Genomic DNA, 22,197 nt, shown 5'->3' on the forward strand with positions numbered 1-22,197 from the left:
AAGAATAATAAAATGGGAAATACTGAGAGTAATGTGGTGAGTGGTGTTAAGAAACAAGCAGGAGCTGCCTTGCAGCCAATTTATAAACTATGCGATTTGAAAGGTAAGCATAGAAACAAATATTGGATTACTTTCCTATTTATTTCGAAAACATTTTTTCTTATAAATGGCTTTTGTTTTTTAATGCTAATTTGTTTTTATATTTTATATAATTACCTCACCCAACCAACACTATTGCTCTGTCTGATGCATGTTTTCGATAGCCAAGTTATCTAAATATACTTTCAATCTCTGAAGACGATAACTTAAATATCGAAACGCTTATCAAACATTGTAATGACCCATATATTCGTAAAAATAGTTTTACTCGCTTGATATCTCATTTTCGGTCTTCTATTAATTCCAATCGCTACATTTTCAAAATTTAGATATGTCTAAATTTTTTAATTTGCACATTAAATGGCGGAATGTCATTAAATTACTTTATAATTGAAAACTGTCATTTTTTGATTATACTAAACTCTGAAGAGACCATTTTAGACCAATTAAACTAGAAAAACACAATTTTTCACTGAATTCTGTTTATGAGTTCCCATTATTGATAAAATTAACCTAAAAAAATACCAATATATGGCGAAATCAACTCAGAAAAATTTTTTTGGACAAATCGAACTCAGACAAGTCGATTTTAGACAGACTTAAATTTCTAGAAGCCAATTTTGACCAAGAACGTCCAAATACCATCTAATTTGTCAATGTTAATTTTATAAAACTTCTCTCTTTTATAAAATTTCTCCTGAAAGTTTGGATCAATCATCATAAATCGTTTAGATTTAGTGCTCCAAGTGCAGTGCGAAGAACTCATATATCCTTTATTTCATTAAAAGAATTGATAAATTTAGTTATTAAATGTTGTTATTTATACAAAAATTATTTGTAGGTGGTGGCCTTTTAGTGGAACTTATGAAAAGAGCAACCCAAAATAAGCAATATGCCGAAATAGATCATGCTATTAAAACTAAGGTACACAAAACGAATCATCCAGATAAGTTAGAATTTTTGGATCCGTTGGTGATATTAATACTGAACACACTGTTTACACTACCACTACACCAACACTTACAATTACACTGTCTGAAACAGGTTTCAATAAAAAATAGTTCATCTTCAGTCTCCAAAGAGGATAATATGGTTATCGAAACGCGCGTCAAACAGTGTTGGTGTAGCGTAAATAGTGTGTTCAGTACAAATATTGTAATATAAACATTTGTTTAAATTTTATATACAGGCATTTTGGAAACTAAGATTATATTATTAACTTGATGTTCGAAAAATAATCCCTAATCTACTTCACTGCAACCTGAAAGAAGTGAAAGAATCATTGCCATATGGTATTCGGAGTATTATAAATCTTTTTCTTTGTTATAATTTTCCATTTTTAAACCGTATCTAGTTGAGCTGCTGTCAATTTTACTAGGATTTAGCATGTCTGAAACCAAACTTTCAACTGGTTTCCTGCATAAAACTTTTATATTATGAACGTTAGAACTTGCAGAAATTCTTAAGCGTCTAACTTGAAACCAATTGTTACAAGAAGATTGCTTAATAATTTCACAAGACAAATTAACTATTTCATCTTCCGATAATTGCACGTTTTTCAAATAAAACTCTTTGATGTTTGTATCCAGTTCATACTCACTTTCATAAATAAAATACTCTTCACAAAAAATTAAGAAATTATTGACACATGCAGCACATTCTTCTTTTACTAAATTCAATTCTACTTGGGTCAAAGAATAGATGACATTTCTTACTGTATATTTATTATTTTTTGTCAATTGTGCCTCCATGGTTCGTTTTAATGGTGAATCGACTTCAAATTCAGTTACTGATACGTTCTGTGGTTCATGTACCTAGGTGACATCACGTTCTTATAAACGTTACTGCATTCTGTTATATATTTTATCATTATACTTGTATTTTTGGCTTGTTCAAGATAATTATAAAATTGTAGTAAGTTTTAAATTGTCACCTTTTTTTTTGACGACTTATTTATTACTATTTATTATACTTTTTTCCGTTTACTACTGAAAAACGTAATAAAACATGCTCTGACAGCCTCCCGTAGTTCATATTTACTGTGGCGCTGCAGTCACACACGGACCGAATAAGTTTTTCTTTAACTGATTGAAATATCTGTATAGATAATTTTGCTTCATTAAATTACCGTTAATCATTTATGAGGTCTTCAGACCTAATTAGAAATTTATTTAATGTGACTGTTACCGTTACACAGTTTAATGTTATAAATAATAGATTTTAAAAAATCCCAGCTCATCTCAGGCATATTTAAAGTTGATTTACTAATTTAAAGGAAATTTATGGAACCGTTGACAATATTCATACTGAATACATTGTTTACACCACCACTACACCGACGCCAACTCACTAAATTTATACTAAATTTTCCCACCAATTGATTTTCTTCCGCGAAATTTACTTCCAGCGGGAAAAAACTTCATGGCGGGAATCTTCACATTCATTCCTTGACTACTAAACTTTAGAGTGGGCTGTAAGGAATTGGCCCTTTGTCCCTATTTAAGCTACTCTCACATTTTAGCAAATTCAATGCTTTCGAATGCATCCAACAATTTATTATTGGATATATTTTTTAACAATTTTACATTATTAATATTTATGTCATGATAATGAGTGGCAGCATGATCGGCAAAACTCGATTTTCCGGTGTGTCCATATTTCAAGTATGCAAATATTATGATAAGTGATAATTGTTTTTAGTTATATTTTAAATTCTTGTTTAATGTATAAAATATGTATTTATTAATTATTTTAAAAATTTTATTTACATGATTTATTTCTTGTACTCATTTTTAGCACTGCAGCATTTTTTGGGGAAATTTTTCAAAAAAATCACGATTATAACCCCCTACCTCAAATGCATCTGTTTTAATGTGTAAAAAGGGGGTTTACTTTCGGGATTTTACGGTAATAGTAAAGCTAAATTAATGAATTGGTAATTTGTTTATCAGGTGGAGCATTTTTTATATAATAAAGGAGCTGGTCGTTATATTCCTATATCACAATTAGTACTATTGAGGAATAAGGAACGACCAAGGCACAAATGGGTAAGTTCACTCTATATATAAAAATTTTAGTTAAATAAAAATACAAATACATACACAAGCACGGGAAAACTATGCACTAAATGATCCACTAAGACTTACATATTCACTAACTTATATAATTTATTTAAATACACTATATAAAAAAAGACATAACATACTGTAAAGAGGTTATTAACTCTTTGCACTCCAGCCTTATAACTCATAGAGTTTACCAATAACTTCAGCAAGTAAGTACCCGTGAGGTAGAAGAAAAGTGGAGTCGTTGCTGTAAAACAAAACATTTATTTCTTAGATATTTCATAAAGAAGCTTATCCCAATTTATATTATGAAGGAAAAACATAAATTTTGGGGCTTAAAATTTGTGTGATATCTTTGGAAACAATTACCCATATGTATGAGGTTTACAGACTATGTACTTACTTGTTTTTAAAATAATTGAATATGATTTTCTCTTGTAAAGCCTCATACTTTGATACCATAGGTTATTCCCAATAAAAATTTCAATGCTCTTTATTCTCTTCACAAGCTTCCACAATTACGCGCAATGGAAAATCCTGAAGATTTCGAAGTAGACGATGAAGGTCCCGAAGTTTCCCAAGAAGAATATCAAAAAAGTAAGTTTGTACTTATTAAGTTTGGTATTCTTCAATAATGAAATATTTTATGGTTATTTGAAGACCCACATTTATATAGACACATTTGTTGGAAGATAAAAGATAGAGGGGCCGTAGGAGAAACACTCATGCATCTGTGTCTATTAAATGCGACTTCTCTTCATGCTGATCTGGCCAAAAGACTGTTACGCTTTTATCCTAATCTAATAAATGACATTTACATGTCTGACGAATATTATGGTACGTTTTTTTTACATAGGAATCAACAATAACTCTCAGTTTTTGTTTACATAACTCCCAAATCAGTGATTATTCCGAATTAATTTAAATAAATAAAAAACTATTTATGTAATTGCAGGAGAAAGTGTATTACACATTGCTATTGTAAATGAAGATCCATCTATGGTTAGATTTCTTCTGGATACTAATGTAAATATTCACGAGCGATGTTTTGGAAACTTTATGTGTCCAGAAGATCAAAAGTTTTCCAGATCAGATTCTCTTGACCACGAATGGGTTAACGTTTGCCAAGAAACTAATTATGAAGGGTGAGTTTTTAAAAGGAAACTGTAAAAAAAATTAGAATATACATTGAACTGAACCTAGTTCAATAATTTTGAATTTATTTATTAGGTATGTGTATTGGGGAGAATACCCACTAACTTTTGCTGCTTGTTTGGGACAAGAAGAAAGCTTTAGGCTAATTCTTGCTCGTGGAGCTGATCCAGATGCACAGGATTCTAACGGAAATACGGTTTTACATCTTTTAGTTATCAAACAGAAATCGGTATTAGAAATTTTTAAAATAAGATTTGAATACCTTGCGCATCAAAATCAATGCATGATTTCAATTTTCATAACTTTAGCCATGATGAATCTATTGTTTTGAAGGTTGATTTTATCCACTGGAAGTAGAGATCTGCAAACTGCAAAGCAAGACATACGTTTCACACACAATCATGTTAATGCTTTTCGTTCATTGCAGTATTTGTCCTGATTTACATTAAGTTTGAATTCCTGGAACCGTTGGTGATATTTATATTGAACACACTGTTTAAACCAACACTCACAATTACACTGTCTGACGCGCGCTTCGATAACCAAGTTGTCGTTCAGTTCATTCCAACATTATCATGAACGGTGAGGCTCATTTTCATCGCCTAAAATCCGTGTATCACCCATGAAGAAACCTTCTAAAGTTACTACTTGGTGTGCTATTTACGTTGGAGGAGTCATCGGGCTATTTTTGTAGAACGTCGCGGGCCAAACAATACCTGTGGATGGCGAATACTACAGAGCCATGATTCGTGAATTTTTTCTTCCTCAATTGGATGATTTGGGAAGAAGAACATGTGGTGCAATGGCACATACTCCTTGAGTTAAGCGTTTCAGACTTTTTTAGGTTATCTGATTCAAGTCAACACTCTTAAAGTTCTTGAAGAAAAAATGCGAGAACCTATCTCCTTAAATTTTACCAAGAGTGATGGTAAAAGTCATAAAACGAACCCATATGGTCATCAACTGTGTTGGCAGCCAATTGGCCGATATCGTTTTCTTAACTTTTAAGAATAAATCCTACTGAATTGAATAATCAAATTTTACAGAACCAAAGTGTTTCGTTAAAAAAAAAAGCATAAGAATATCGGTTGATTACTTTAGCCTCAACTTGTTTTGTAGAATGTATATTGTTTAGGGAAGTCTTTTTGGCTTTACAACCACATCAAGCTTACAAACTCTACATCTTATTGTTCTGCTTCCAAAATACATAGAATCCTCCGAAGGAAGCTATTTTATGGAGAGTTTTGTGGTCCACTTTCCTAGGTATTAATTAGTACTACTCCTTCAAGATACTTAAGCCTTTTAACGAAATAAGCAGGACTTTCGCAGAGTAGATGTTCTGCTACTTCCATAGCTTTCTCTTAGAATCTGCAGTTGTCGTTCTTTACCATGCCCATCGTCTTAAGGTGGTATTTGACAAGGTAATGATATCAGAAGATCCACCACCAGTTTCATGTCGTTTCTGGTCATCACGAAAAGCTCTACAGACATCTAAACTGATAGGGTTATAAGTCTTTCGGATTGTCTTAAGCCCGAAGTGTTTCCGCAGTGAAACTCCTGCTGATTGTTTAGCCATACGTTCAGTTCGTTATTGATATGGCGTCTCATGAGAGCTCTGGTTGTTGCCCCTTTCTGGCAAGGCTGTCTGCTTCCTCATTTTCTGGTATACTCTGGTGGCCTGGAAGCCCCATTAGGGTTACTTGGTTTTTTTAGCTAGTGCTTTTAGAGTTTATTTACACACACAAACTAGTTCGGACGTACACTTAATAGCTTTCTGCACCTGGAAGGTCACTTGGCTATCTGAGAGAATGAAGATGTGCTTTTAAGAGAGGTTTCTTACCAAACACTCCTGAGCACATTTCTTCATTGCATTGGTAGGAATTCTACCTGAAAAATGGTGTGTGATGTTCCTAGAAGTATGAAGAGCTTGCATTTTGGTACAAAAATGAATGAACCAACTCTTGCGCTAGCTTCGAAACCGTAGTGTATCAGAAAGATACATTTCGAGCTTGAATTTGCAGATGATTAGCAATACTAGCAAAAAACAAACAAGGAATTGATGAAATCATAAAAAATATTTAGAAAATGATGGAAACACAAAATATATGAAATGGTTAGAGAATCGAATATCTTTGAAACAATTGAAGGAGACTCTTAATAGCGAATAAGATACAGAAATAAAATATTGAAGGAAAATAAATATAAACATAAGGGAATGAGAAAGGAAAGTAGACGAAGAAAAAAAGTTATTGAACAAATGTACACGCGACAGACAGTGTGATAGTGGGTTTGCTGTAGTGGTTCAGTGTGAATACATCAAAGATTCCAGAAATTCCAACTTAGCAGTTTTATTTATAAATATTTCCAATATACCGTAGATGAGAGTTATAATTATAGTACCCCAAACATCGAAACACTAAAGTTATGCATTAATTTTGATGCAGTGTATTTTTGATCCTTTCATAAAAAGCTTTTTTCGTAATTAAAGTATTGATAATTTTTACTTCAGGAACATTTTGATATGTCGTACGAAGTTGGAGCCAGTCTTTCTATCAGGAATAACCAAGATTTAACTCCTTTGACTCTAGCAGCTAAACTTGCAAGAACCGATATGTTTTTCCACATTTTAAACTTGGAAAGAGAAATATATTGGCAGATAGGTTGGTAGAATTTGTGTATTTCCAAGTAAGAAAACTAGAACCCGTAGAGTTCGGATTTAAGTTCGAAAGTGCGGATTTATGTTTATTAATTTTTTTATTTATTCTTAAGCCATGTTGTGTATGTCTGTTCGATTGAAGGTTGACATATACTTCTCTATGCTATCTATCTTTGATCTTTTATCCCTTATCTGGATAATGAAATCTTCACAGATAGCTCGGAAATAAAATATGAAAGAGGTCAAAGGAACCGAACATCCAAAAGTCATACAGACTGAAAACTGATGTAATATCTATCTACGTAATAGAGAAAGCTGATAGAATAATGAAAGAAGTGGTTAATCAAACAGAAAAAATCTCAATAGATCCCTCCAAAACAATAGCATCAAAAAGACAAAACCAAAGAGGTGATAAGATCTAGCAAAGCAATCTACTGTGTGGAAGTGGAAGGGAACTCCATGGCAGATATGCTTGCTAAAGGTGGAACAAGGGGAAAGAATGTCGAAGAGGCAGTAACAGTGCTAGTACCAATGAATTGAAGTGATTCCGCTATATCCGGAACGATTTGGCCAACAATCCATGAATAGAATACAAAAGAAGACCATTGGAGCGATCACTGGACACTGTACTGTTGGCGCACGACTCCAGAAATGGGGAATTATAATGGTCAATAATTGCAAAGAATGTAGCGCAGAAGAGACAATCGAGCATCTACTATGCTTGTCGCAGAAATAACGTCAGATGCTGGGGGATGACGACATAATAACTTGCCAGGAAAGTTGCAGAATTAGAAAATAAAGAAGTAAACAACTTTATTCTGGGTTGGAAATGCTTTAAAATAAGCTATGTAAAGGGAAAAGATAGGAGGGTGGTTAGCTAATTAACCAAGTTTCCAAATCGTGGAAAATACAAGATAACATAATTGGCCTTTTTCTATCCACGTTTTTCTTGGTCTTCTTCTGTAACTTTTACCTGCTATTTTGGATTATAACATTATTTTTGGTATTCTGTTTCTGGTCATTCGACATATGTGACCATAACATCTCAATTGTGCTTCATATATTCTAACTCTAACTGGTTTCACCTTTAGTTTTTCTCTCTATTTTTTGACGTTTGTTTCATCTCACAGCGCCAGTTCTACTTACAAAAAATGGCCCACTTGACACTTTGATTCGCGTCTTGAGGCTGCATAATCTCATCCGTTTAAATTCTGTGAATGGGTTGACGTCGTTTCGACCCAAATACCTCTAATCATTCGATTTACCAGACCAAACTCGTACGCTACGAGCGCCAACTATCCTGAGAAAACCAGCTATTAGATGGTTCGATTAGTCTTTCGCAGTTCCGATGATTGATCCGCACGTTAGAATCGCTACGGACCTCCATCAGTGTTTCCTCTGACTTTGTCCTGACCAGGCATAGTTCACCATCTTTTGGATCCCAGCGTGTACGCTCTTGATGCGCCTCTTCTCGTAATGAGAACGAAACGCTCCCAGGAGTGCGAAACGATTATAAAAGCAAATCGCTAATCCTCCTTTGGTCTATGCAAGGTAAACCTTCACTTTCATAACGGCTTTAGGTTTAGCTATTTTCCTGTGATATTTCTTTCCCATTACAATAATATATGCGAATACAAAAGGAGAAAGAAAATTGAAAATTGATGTTCATATGGTATTTCTTTTCAGGAAGTATAACATGCGCAGCTTATCCTTTATCGCAGATTGATACCATTGATATGGAAACGGGACATATTTGCAAAATATCAGCTTTAAATTTGGTAGTTTTTGGAGTGAGTAACTATTTAATAGAATAAAATTTTGTGCTTAAAACAATTTTTTTCAGGATAAAGATGAACATTTGGAATTGTTGGATGGTCTACTAATCGATTTATTAAACGCAAAATGGAATACTTTTGTCAAATTTAAATTTTATAGACAATTTTTTACGTTCGCGTTTTACTTCATTATATCACTTTTTGCTTTTACTTTACGACCTGGACCACCGGAGCCATCAATATCGACGAATAATGCTACTAACGCCACTGTGCAAAATACTTTGAATAGTACTGGAAATGGTTCGATTATTCTTAACAATACAGTCAATCTCGTCTTGCAATTAAATGATACTGTGAAGAAAAATAAGACAAAGAGTAAGTAATAAGTAATAATATCAACTTCTATTTCTATGGAATATCACCAAAACCCACTACATGATGAGCAGAGTAAGAATAAGACCAGTACTAGAAAAATCCAATTACTTCTGGTACGTCTAGTATTGATCTCACATATTCAGTCTTGATAAACTGTATTTTTTTGTAACAATTTCCCAAAATACTTCTGAAGATGAGGATCAAGTCGAATAATGCTAGTCTATCAACACTATTCCCTAACTTTGACTTTATGCCATCTTAAAAAGACCTGGTGAAGGGCAAGTCAATTAAATATTTAAATTGATTTAATTGCATTTTTATTTCCTATGATTGACTTCACTAACTTGCATTCCAATTAATAATTCTAAGAAATTGAGCACAAATGAAAACCCTGAAAATAATTGGTTAATATTATCAGCAGATTGAAATGAAGAGAATATCGTCTGTGACGGTTGTTGAACCCCAGGGTCGTTAAAAATTAATAAGGTTAATTGTAATACACGATTAATCAAAAACGTGTAATTCGAGGCGATTAAAAGACACGTCCCTTTATAAAAGCGGCGCTAATAAATAAATAACCTTGTAACTATAACATTCTATCTATCAGAATCAGCAATATGTATAGACAGAAATATTGTTATCATTGTAGTAAGCATACGTGTACTTTGACACCGAAATGTTGACAGAGGTCCGAACCAGTGATTTTGAAGAATGGTTTTATTATTTCCCACGGATCGGATATCCCTCACCTTCAATCAACAAACGTCGTTTTTATAGTTTTTGGTTTAATAATCTTTTTTGTAGATAGTTACGAGGGGGCCGAGCACGCGTAGCGGACAGGAAGACGTACGAGAGGTTATCTACCTAATAGGTACTGTTCTGAAGGAGAATTATAATCAGAACAACTATCATTATAAGCATGTTTTAAAGTCATTAATTATAAATTATCACAATAAAAAACAATACTTTGTTATCATTCTTGTGGATCCTATTTTTCTCAGGATTATTCAGTGTTTCTTGGGAAGAAAATTGGAAGCTTCAAATATCAATAATCTATTTTTTTCCAGAAGTAAATGATATGATCAAATTTCTATAGGGTGCGGCATTTTTAAAATGGCTGCGAATACGTAGGCAAGTTGTCGATGTTACCATTAAGTTCGCCACCTCAAAGCATTACAGTCGTCATGGTTACAACAACACTGTGTTTGCTGTGAAAACGTCTTACCTAACCGGTAGCTTTGTAGAAGCGACGTTAATCGCAATCAACCAGTGCCTAGTGTACATTCAATAAAGTTTTGGGTGACAAATTTTGAAAATATCGGTGAAACAGCTAATAAGAGAGGTGACAGTACGATATTCGTTATAACTCCTCGGAATGTTTAAAGCGTGAGGGCCGTTTCGCCGAATCATGTCGCTCTTGGAATATCCGACAGGTTTACCCGAAGGATCTTGAGGTCAGATTTGCACCATCGCTCTTATAAAACTCAAGTGATTCAGGCATTGAACGAAAACGATTTTGCTGCCCGACGACAATACTGCGAAACGTTTTTGGACAGGGTTGAAGAAAACGAGGAGCTTATTCACAGCCTCTGGATGAGTGACGAGGCACATTTCATCCTTTTGGGATTTTTGAACTTAAGGAATGGATTGACCAACAACAGTTTGATGTGCTATGTTCTCATCGGGAATGATAAGCCCATTTTTAAACGTTTCACACTTTCGTCTATTATTTTTAATACAATAAAATATAACAACCATTTTTCACTGCCATACTCTGTCTTGCGTGTTCAGTCTTGGTTTTGGTGTTGTTTTCGTTAAGTGTGAATATGGTCTTGGATTTTTCACAAGAAATAAGACCAAATTTACATCACTATTGGCAGTTCAGTAATGACTCATTAAATATTAAAAAATTAAAGTCTGCTTTTCACAGATTTAAGTAATGATGATGATGACGATGATTATGACGTGGAAGAATGGTGGGACAATCTAAGAGAAGAGTGTAGGCTGATGCAGTTGGATTCCTTACAAGCTAAAATCAGAATTAGTGCTGAAATAGCGATAACTATTGGAGCTTTTTTATATTTAGTCGCCGCAGTACGTGAAGCTCGATTTTTAGGTCTACGAATGTTTTTCGAAAATCTGGTAAGTGATACAAATACATTTTTGTTATTTTTCTACATATCCCTAATAATTTGCCTTTATTTACTTATATATCTCTCCTCTATGTTGAGAAAATGTTCTAGACACAATACTGTAAAGCCGGTACCACACCATGCGTCCAATGCTTCCAACGTTGGTCGCTGGTATGATTGGACCCATCTTCTGGTCAAAGTGCGTATATCCTTCGGCGAATATTTTGCTTCCAACTTTTGCCATGGAAAGTCGGTTTTTTGACCCGAATTATGTCATCTCTATCCTATACAACTATATAAGAAAAGTGTAAAGCATTGTAAATAACCTGCTTGTCATGTAAATTAATATAATATAAAATATCATCTGTAACGTTGTTGTGCCGAAAAATCATTGTCGGGATAGTTAATTTGTAGTTTGACTCAATGAATATATTTTTTAAAAAGGACTTCTCCTTTATCAATTACATGTACGTGAAAGGAATACCCAACATTGGAACGAAGTTGGAACCAACACGTGTGGTACAACTACACAGACTTCTTGTCCTCTTGCGCGTGAATGCTAGGTGTTTCGTATGAAGTTACGAGTTTATTTTAAAAGAATTTATATCTGTTGTATGCTGTTGGAGTGTGATTAACAGATCAGCTGTAATACTAGGTTTCTTAGTATCGCAGCAAGAAAAGGGACACAATAGATCCTTTGGTTTGCAGTGAATATGACACCACAATATACATCTACATCAGTACATCTGCATGCTGTTGATCTCTTTTTTGCCACGTTTAGATAAGGTTTCAGCCACCGTAGAATGTTCAGAAAACCTTGGAAGGTTAATAATGACGCAAATGTTGGTCGCATCGAGCAGTATAGTTCTTCCAATATCAATTGAAAAACTTATATAAAAACCTTTTCCGACAATTTTGTTTAATCTACCGAGGGCGTGGAAACCACATTTTATATTATAAATTTATTATTTTTATAAATACTTTAAAATATGTAAAAAGACGAGTAAAATGTACCTGTCTGTAAGGTAGTTTGGTTTAAACAGGGTACCAGACGTGAACTGAGCCCTTTTTGTAACCCATTCGTTTATTAGAACTTGGCTTGTCTTTTATCTGACGCAAATAATCTTGTCACCATCGAACGATCCTTGACGATTCGGATTGTCATCCGTTTATTCAGTTTTTTGTGTTTAAAATCACATGATGACAAAACTTGACGCGATGTTTTTAAACTGGTATAATTGTATTTTGGATAATCTGCTATCTTTTGCTGCATTACTTCTAATATCGCAACCCTATTCTCCTTGTTTTTCGGTTCTATGAATGATCCACAGCAACCCCTTTCGTGACTACTCAATAAATGGAAAATTTATTTACTCTAATTAATTCAGTAATTCTTATTACGATTGCATTATCAGAATACTAAATATTTTCCTTTCTTAAACATTCGAATATATTTAATATAACTTGCTGGGTTCGTATATCTAAATCTTTATTTTTAAATTCATACCATACTCTCACTACACTGTGCATCATTGTTTTCATTCGTTCATGATCTAAAGAACGTCATATTTCTATTTATTTAAAGAAATTGAAGAATTAAACAAATCTCAGCAAGCCACGCCACTGCTTATCGCAAACTGTCTCTAGTAGGAATATTTCGGAGAAATTGTGTACATACGGCATCGGCTAATAGAAATGCATTTATGTTTACGATTCGATGTTTTCATTGGTAAACAGTGGAGATGATGAGTCCACGTGAACTCACGGTTTGTTACGATATTTACCGAATTTTATACGGGAAGTAAACATTATTCTTCATATCTTAATACGAATTCAAACCATGTTTAAAAATTACAATAAAGCTTAGTATAAATCAGGAAATTTTTAACAAAAAAGCAATTGCTCTATTGTTTTCAATTGTCGATCTGTATTTGATGTGCTCTTCTTCTTTCTTTAGAAACAATGTATCTTGTAGAATCACTTTTTAACGTTTCTGTGTATAACATTGACAAATTATTTTTAAATTTAATTTTTTGTTGTAGAAAACTTCACCGTCACGTGTAATGTTCCTATTTTCTTGCATACTAATGCTGTTTATACCTATTCTTAGAAGTTTTTGTATGGATGAACTTGAAGACACGATAGCAGTGATGGTAATGTTAACGACAGCTCCGTACTTTTTGTTTTTCTGCAGGTATTTTCAGTTGAAAATTTATAATTCAGCGTTTGTAGAGTGAAACGAATGGCATATATTTGTTATATTTTGAAAAATGATTTGGAGTATTTTCTCCCCTGTACACGAAATTTTATCTTCTGTTCTCTAGTTAAGGGTAATTCAATTTACCATGGTTTTATTAATCATAATAAATATTTGATTCTGTCCTAAATTGGAGCACTGTAAATGAATTAAATGAGAGATAATTTTTTGTGAGGAGTAAAAATAGTTCTTTGGCAACCTCTTTAAATGATTTTTTTTTTCAAATAAATAGAGACCAAAATAATTTTGATGGTCAAAAAAATTAATTCCAAAACAAATTGCCTCCTACAGTGATGTCAATATTTGCAATATTTATATAGTAAATATGAACTACTATATCTTGAACTATCTCACAAAGTACCAAGTGCACATTTTTCTCAAATTGCCCAGGAAAAAATCTCAAGGATTTACATCTGATTACATAGGAGTTCTCGACAATACCAACATTAATCATCAAAAGCCTGAGACAAGGGTGCTGCACCTCTCCAACACTTTTCAAAATATATGTTTCAAAAGATCTAACAACTTGAAAAAAGGAAATCAAAGGAATGGGGATCCAAATCGGCGATGACACACGGTATAATTTACATCGACTACCATCAATCGCGAATTTTATTCAATTTAATGAGTAGGTGAAAAAAATCTACTGTATTTGACTATGAAAAAATTTCTTTTCACCAGATGTACCAAAGGATGAACACATTTCAAGTTTACACAGACAACATGCATGAATTAAGCTAGGAGTTGCTCAATCATCCGTCCTATTCTCCGTATTTAGCATCGGGTAACTATTTCTTGTTTACAAAGCTGAGGAATTAGCTTAGGGGAAGAGATTAAACTCCAACGATGAAACCATCTCACAAAAAATTATCTATTTTGATAACCCCACAATATTTTTATTTTGGAAAGGATAAAATAACTTTTTATTTAAAAAACTGTAACCTATCGATTCGCTCTCGTACTAGTTAATTTGGAGATACCTCCTTTATTATTACATTTGATTTTAAGTAAAAATTATTTCAAATGGTTTCGATACATTAGGAAATGAACTAAATGCGGAATAAATTAAAATGTAATAATCAACACTTAAATAATATCATCGTATTCCACTTAAAAATTTTTATGATTTACATTGTTCAAGCTAATACAGTACAAGTAACTCCACAAGGTAGCAACCAATCCAATAACCAATCCAAGACCTCTCGAGCGGGCAATACTATTAGATCTCCTATGTACAACTCTAACTTATCAAGATAATAAGAGAGTATAAATTTGATCAATTGATTCAAATTTGATGTAATACTAAAAGACAAGTCTCTAACTTTACGCACGGCTACGTCTCTGGTTGTTCTATGTTTGAATTGACTGATATCAAAAGTTATTAGCTCGGTAAGAGGGTCTACAACATCAACAATCTTATTGTCAATTGCAATCGATCTTCTAGTACGCGTGGTGGTATCTTCTTCCGTTGAACTCGCTGATTTTAACGAACTTAGAAGATTAAGTAGAACACTTTTCACTTCATCTGCGTTATCCCACTCAACACTGGATAAACTCTCCCATATTGATGATAGTATGGTACCGTTCTCAGATCCAGCCTACAACAAATCAAATGTTCAATCATTAATGTATTCATCAGATTATTCGGTTACATCGATGTTTCATAAATTTTTTAAGCGTCAAATTTACATAGCAACGAGTTGAAAGTTGCTTTCATTAGATCAAATAAGTGAGATTATTGCACTATTTTACTATTATGTAAAATAAAATAATAGGACACTATTATTTAACACGTAGATTATTTTTTGGTTTTCAAGTCACTCTTCACCTATGTCTAAAATACTGTTATGCTTCAAAAATACGTAGACTCCTTTCAAAGGAGGTTTTTTTTTCTGTGGGTAAAACAAGAACACTTTGGTGTTTAATTTTACCACATTCCCACTAATAAAACGCTCATAATCTAGCAGGCAAAGATTTCGTTCCAATTCATATATAGATAGATTATGAGCGTTTTCTTATTGGGAATGTGGTAAAGAAACGCCAAAGTAGACTAACTAATATATTTGTCGAGCTTTCGAATAATTGTATATTCATCATCTGGGAAGTATTTAACTAAGATTTGCGGCGGTTTTAAATTTTGTTAATTCTTGTAAAAACATTAAATTAATGGTTTCTGAAATTCAATGTTCAAAATGACGTTTAATAAATATTGATTCTCAATATTTATTTATTTTCAATATTTATTTATTCTCAATATTTCTAGCAAACGTCATTTTTCAAAATATCAGTGTTTATAACATATAAATGAAATTATAAAAAAACACTCAATCTCTAAGATTATTCGTTGAACTGTTAGATTTTGTAGATTTAATTTAAAAAAATTCAAAATTACTTTTTAATTTCTCAATATGTTCAGCTATAGATTTCAATCGTTTATGGTAATTATGAATTTTCCAAAATTTATTCAATTGTACTGAAATTTTTTTCTCTAGATTTTTTACTTCAAACTTTTTTCATATTATCGACAGGCTTGCCTCCTGGATATAACTTAAATGCTCTCATATTTTGTGCACTTCTCTAAGTTGAATTAAATTATATAAATAGGTTTTGAATAGTCCAAAATGAATCAATTTTTTTTAATAAGCTAATAATTACTTACGGCTCTTTGTGTTGCCCATTGGCTAGTTCTGAATAGGGATCCTATCGAAGAACTTTCAGCATTTGCAGCTAAGAGCTAAAAAATTGTGATTAAAAATAAAATTATTAAATAAGAAAGTATTAATAAATGTTAATACTTTTAATAACTTAAAAGCAAAATGCTATTTGAAATAAGAATCTGCAGAATACAAAGAGGATCTAATAGATTGAAGAAATAGGTTCAAAGTAAATCATTAAAAGAAAAATTGTCAAGGATTCTGATTTGGTTATCTAAGAGCCCATCTCTTCCAACGTAACATTTTTTATTTAATACAATAAATTGTAGTTTAAAAAAGGATGTTAATTATATTGGGAACATACTATGTAGCTAATCTGTCAGATTCATTTAATTTCTTCATAAAATGTAATTTTTTTATATTCATAATGTTTCTATTTCAATACACTTAGACTTACTCGAACTTAGATCTATTAAATTTGATTGTACGTAGGAAGTAAAATTATAATACAATCTCTAAGGTCTATTGTCCTTTAAAAGCTGTCGTCGTGGCTGGACTATCTATTTTCATCTCTAGTTTCAAAGATACATTGAATGGCATCAAGAAAGACACACTTTATCCTTTCAAAACCATCCTTTTAACCTAGATTTATATCCATTAGGTGTTTCCTGATGCGGTGGTTCCTAGAGGTAAGCCAATCACAGATAGATTCCGGTACAGTAAAAGACTTCTACTCCTTTTTTTGCAAGTATATTGACCTTTGTTTCCGAATGACTGAGAACCCAAACCAAAAAGACCTATTGTTAGGAGCACAATAAATTGGTAGCAGCCTGACTGACAAAATGTATTTGTTATTTCAATAGCCAGCTTCTGGTGCAGTTTTAATCGACTGTACCATTTGATGGTATTTCTCTTGAAACTTCTCTTTCACTATTAGAAATAATAATGGTAGAGCCTCATATAGTATATTGGTGGGTCCACACGATAGAGACTTTTGTTCGTACAGATATCTGTACAGTCGGAGTAAAAAATTTTCCCCAAACATTTGGATATAATGTTTGTATAGACTTTTCATTACTTTTCGTTCGAAAATACAATTTAAATTTCTTAGCTACGATAAATATGCAGACTTAGATGTATACTCTGACTTTTGGATCGCACAGACATTTGTCTATACTGTCTAGTTTGCACAGACAAAATTCTATAGAATATAGAATTTTATGGAAGTCTGCATCGTGTGTGTGACAGTAGTAATGATCACAACCAATTTTCAATGATTATATTAACACTCATATCGTAATTAAAAAAAATTCTTATAGTACTAATTGATAAGAACAATTGGTGCAGGTAGATTAGTCATATAAAGGAAGAAAAGTAACAGGAAGACGAAGTAGAAAGTGTATAAACAAAATGAACGGAACAAATGGATAAGTATTAAATAGAAACTATAGAGTTACTACGTACTGTTAGAGAAAAGATGAATAATACTGTTTTGAAAGCCATTTTCCACTGAAACTAATAATTTATTTTTCTACGGGGATTTATATCTACATTAACATTTTATTTAACGTGATTTTTAATTCTCTTACAAATAATGACGATAGAATTTTGCTTTTGAAAAGAATACTTACCTGTCAGTTTATATCTTAAGTGAGATTTAATTGTCACGTAAAGTGACATATTAATTCGTGATGAATTAGTAAAGTTTAGGACGAAGATCGGCCTTTTTTTGTTTACTTTTATCATGAGTGTAATATTTACTCATTCTACTTCGGTTTGAAAAATGCGATGATTATCGTTTTTGATTATGTATTTATGTAATCAGTTTGTAAAAGATTCATTATTGATATTCGTTAACATATTTAACAAGATATGTATTATGTAAAAAATATTTTGTAATACTCTTAAAAAAATTGAAAAAAATGCACGCATTCACGTGTTTTATGACGTGAATTTCAAAATTTTCTTATTTGTGCATTTTTGTGGCTTGTGCCGACCCTGTTCCCAAATTGTAGTTACGGCGGTATAATTCTTCCGATATCAATTGCAGAAGACAGTTATGCGAGGAACAATCAATTTTTAATAAATACGCACGGCACTTATACCAAATTAAGAAATTAAAAATTATGTTTACTCCCCGTATAAAATTCGATAAATCGACTCATCATCTCCACTGTTTACCAATCAAAACATCGAATCGTAAAAATAAATGCATTTCTTTTGGCCGAAGCAGTCGAACCAGAGGCAGTCTGCGATAAACAGTGGCGTGGCTTGGTGAAATTTATTTAATTCATAAATTTCTTTAAATAAATAGAAATATGTACAACATCAAAACAGATCGCTTTAAAAATTTATTCGGAAACAAACAAACAACGATTCCCTTCTACGAAAGAATTCGCCAATACACAAACATCTTGACAATTGAACTACCAGTTTTCTTTCCAATCAATATAAAAACTCCTCCCCCTTGGATAATCCCTATTCCTACCATCAACGTTAATTTGAGTTACTACAAAAAAGAGGAAACAAACCACCCCCTGATAGTTCAATCATTTCGCACCCTCGTTGAAGAAAACCTCAAAGAATACCATCTTATGTACACTGACGCATCCAAAACACCTAATGGCATAGGAGCAGCAGTTATACTAGCAAACGAAAATTTTGCATTTAAGCTATCTCCTCACAATAGCGTCCACACTGTTGAACTTTATGCCATATTTCAGGCATTAACAATCGCCGGTAGATATGAATATAAAAAAATTGCAGTAATTACTGATTCTATGAGCTCCATCAACACCATTAAACAACTCTTTCCCAAACACCCACTAGGTTCCCTCATTAAAACCCAACTATACCTCCTCCACCAATCCAAAGCGTGCGTCCAAATTGTCTGGGTCTCATCACACACCAATATCCCAGGAAACGAAAAAGCGGATCAATACGCCAGAGAAGCAGCAGATAACAACAAAGTAACAATTGTGCGCGAAGTGATAGTCAGTGATTTCAAAGCGGTAATAAAAGCGAAAGCTCAGTGTAAGTGGCAAAGTGAGTGGAACAGGTCGCAGTCAATATTGAAAACCATCAAACCATACGTTAAACCATGGAAAGGTAGCCCAAAAAGTCGCGCAGATCAAATAAAAATCGATCGCTTAAGGCTGGGTCACACTAAAGCAACACACTCCCATCTATTTAATAGAGAAAACCCACCGATATGTGAAACTTGTAACGAGAACCTTAATGCTGAACATTTATTGTTAAACTGTCGAAAGTACAGAAATGAAAGAATACTTAACAATTTCCCAGACAATATAACCACCTTACTCAATGAAAATTGTAATAATGCAAACATAATTAAGTATTTGAAAGACACCAAATTATATCACAAACTATAATTGACATGTCGCTAATAACCTTTGTAGTTGATGCGACAATAAAAAAAAAAATAGAAATATGGCGTTCTTTAGATTATGGGTGAATTGATATTGGAAGAACTATACCACTCTTGGTATAGTAGTTACATCTAGAATCAAATCTTGAAAATCAATTGATTATTGGTTTATCCATAATTATCAGTAGAGGTAACTAACTACCCAAGTTTGAGAGGGTTCAGTTTATTACATCTCTTAGATTACCAACCCCTTTACTATATAAATAATATAAATGTTTGATTGCAAAGATCATTAGCCATTGGTAGATATTTTAGTAATCTCGTTTTTAGAGGTTTCAAGACAGTTGGTCCTTTTGTAGTCATGATATACAGAATGGTAATGGGCGATTTGATAAGATTTGCAAGCATTTATTTGGTATTTGTGATGGGATTTTCTCAAGGTGAGTCTTACACTCTAACCCTATATGACACACAAATTTTAGTAAAATTAACCAAATATTACACGATTTAATGATATAAGTATTTTCATGAGGTCATTTATTAGTACTAATAAAAAGTAGAAATTTTCTGAAACCATTGGTGATATTCAGTGTGTTCAGTACACACTGTTTACACTACCCCTAAATCACACTCATTCACAATTATACTATGTTATGCGTTTCGATAATCAAGTATTCATCTTCAGAAACATGCGAGTTACAGTTCGCTAACCCATGGGTCCGTATATGGTATTTGGTGCATTCCACTAAGCGTTCACAGCGCCAGAAATACTTTTTTGAACGTTCCACATAGCGATTCATGACGCCATGACTAACATTCACAACGACCGTTGTCAAGAGATGGGTTGAAGTGAGCGTCGAAAGAATTAGCAGAATTTTCAAAACTCTTTTTTTCTCTGCTTTGCCATTCGTTTATATTTATCACAACACTTGTGAGTGCTTAGTGGAATGCACCTATTGAATATCGAGCTGTCATAATAAATATAAGTTACCAACAAATTATGGATGGTAGAGTTAAGGGGGACCACCTCATATGGGGGCTTAGCTTAAAAACTGTCCGCTTGTAGACGGTAAATTATAATTCAAAATTTGACCAGAATGGCGTTGATGTGGTAGTGTAAACAGTGTGTTTCAATAGTATTAATAAAGATTGGGGAAGATTCAAATTTATAACATACTAGTATTTACTAAAGGAATTCCCACTTAGATTATTATGTTCATATCGAAAATGTGAGTTATTATTTGTATTTCTAGCTTATTACATAATTTTTCTCACGTTTGATAATCCTTTAACACCTGAAGATGTTGATGATTCCGCTACGAATCCAATATCAACTCCCATAGAGTCAATTATGGCCATGTTCTTGATGTCTTTAACAAATTTTGGTGACTATTATGATGCTTTCGCTAGAACAGAACATGAATATGAAGCAAAGGTAATGAAAAATTTAGAAATTTGGACCCTAACTAATAACCTATTTTTGTAACTTCCCAAAATCGATTTCCTTTGAAAAGCTAATCAGGCACTTTGACTTGAACTTTTTAACATCACTAAATAAACTGCAAAGCTTGTCCAAATGTTTGAACTTTGTACTTGTGACCATTATGATGCTTTTGCTAGAACAGAACATGAATATGAAGCAAAGGTTATGCAAAATTTAGGAATTTGAATCCTACTTAATAACCTTTTTTTGAAAGTATTTGAAAAATAATCTAATCGATTTTTGAACCTGGCGTGCCTTTACAGGGTTCTATACACAATGTGACAGCAAAAAATAAATTTTCTTCAACAACTGTTAGATAGTATTAAGATACTATAAAAAGAATTCTTGGTATTAAGATGCTATAAAAAGAACTCTTGAATTGCCATCAGTGATTTCGCTTAACTATATTCATAAAGAAATGGAACTATACGGTATTAGAAAAAATTTAAGAACCTAAAAATATAAATGTAAAATCTTTTTATCATCTTACTTCCAATCTATCAATCTAAATTTCAATAGAAGGTCACTAGAAATGATAAAGTCCACATTCCATCACAGGGAATACTGCAACTTGTGTGTTCTCTGCAAAAGACTGCTCCAACCAAACCATTTATCCTGGAGTCATCTTTGAACCAGGTGGCTCCATTATTTAGTATAGCGGATTACTGTTCTCTAAGTATAATTATAATGTTAATTTTCAGATACTTTTTGTGATATTCATGGCAATTGTGGCAATTCTTCTAATCAATATGTTGATAGCCATGATGGGTAATACTTACCAGAAGATTGCCGAAACAAGAAATGAATGGCAAAGACAGGTAGGTACATTATAGATAAGAGGTTTCCTATTTCCCTTGTAGGCCACTTTCATAATATTCCCAAAATTTGTGGAGTATCGTGAACCCTTGGAGATTTAACTGGACAACTTTGGGAATCGCTAGGACTGATCATTCCCATTTTAATATAATTGTCAAGATTTAAATCTTGTAAAATACTGTTCACGCCATTTCAACCAAAAAGGAATGTTTTATATAAATTTTACATAAATATAAGAAAATTTCTCTCACCAATAATATGAGATCATCAAGTAATGGTGATAATTGAAAACTCTCTTTCTAGCTCACGTTCTCGGCTACTTAGATGATGTTTAGTGGTGAT

General features: G+C 32.8%; 2 protein-coding genes across 2 annotated transcripts in view; one reads left to right on the top strand and one right to left on the bottom strand.

Annotated features, from left to right (window-relative positions):
• LOC130901154 (transient receptor potential cation channel subfamily V member 5) overlaps positions 1-22,197 on the top strand; it is a 26,542-nt gene continuing 4,345 nt past the window's right edge. Inside the window, exons 1-15 of the mRNA XM_057812279.1 lie at positions 1-103; positions 941-1,023; positions 3,051-3,146; positions 3,674-3,761; positions 3,825-4,001; positions 4,120-4,309; positions 4,395-4,548; positions 6,829-6,979; positions 8,662-8,765; positions 8,819-9,125; positions 11,056-11,267; positions 13,300-13,451; positions 19,887-19,996; positions 20,810-20,991; positions 21,741-21,857. Coding sequence (XP_057668262.1) covers positions 13-103; positions 941-1,023; positions 3,051-3,146; positions 3,674-3,761; positions 3,825-4,001; positions 4,120-4,309; positions 4,395-4,548; positions 6,829-6,979; positions 8,662-8,765; positions 8,819-9,125; positions 11,056-11,267; positions 13,300-13,451; positions 19,887-19,996; positions 20,810-20,991; positions 21,741-21,857 — 2,214 coding nt within the window. The 5' untranslated portion in view covers positions 1-12. The remainder of the gene's footprint in view (positions 104-940; positions 1,024-3,050; positions 3,147-3,673; positions 3,762-3,824; positions 4,002-4,119; positions 4,310-4,394; positions 4,549-6,828; positions 6,980-8,661; positions 8,766-8,818; positions 9,126-11,055; positions 11,268-13,299; positions 13,452-19,886; positions 19,997-20,809; positions 20,992-21,740; positions 21,858-22,197) is intronic.
• LOC130901156 (uncharacterized) lies at positions 14,619-17,731 on the bottom strand. Its single transcript, XM_057812280.1, has 3 exons — positions 17,633-17,731; positions 16,174-16,248; positions 14,619-15,112 (listed from the first exon to the last, which is right to left on the bottom strand). Exons 1-3 carry the CDS (start codon positions 17,669-17,671, stop codon positions 14,651-14,653), a joined length of 576 nt encoding a protein of 191 aa, XP_057668263.1. The 5' UTR covers positions 17,672-17,731; the 3' UTR covers positions 14,619-14,650.

Source organism: Diorhabda carinulata, chromosome X, assembly GCF_026250575.1.
Source record: "Diorhabda carinulata isolate Delta chromosome X, icDioCari1.1, whole genome shotgun sequence".
Classification (NCBI taxonomy): Eukaryota; Metazoa; Arthropoda; class Insecta; order Coleoptera; family Chrysomelidae; genus Diorhabda; species Diorhabda carinulata.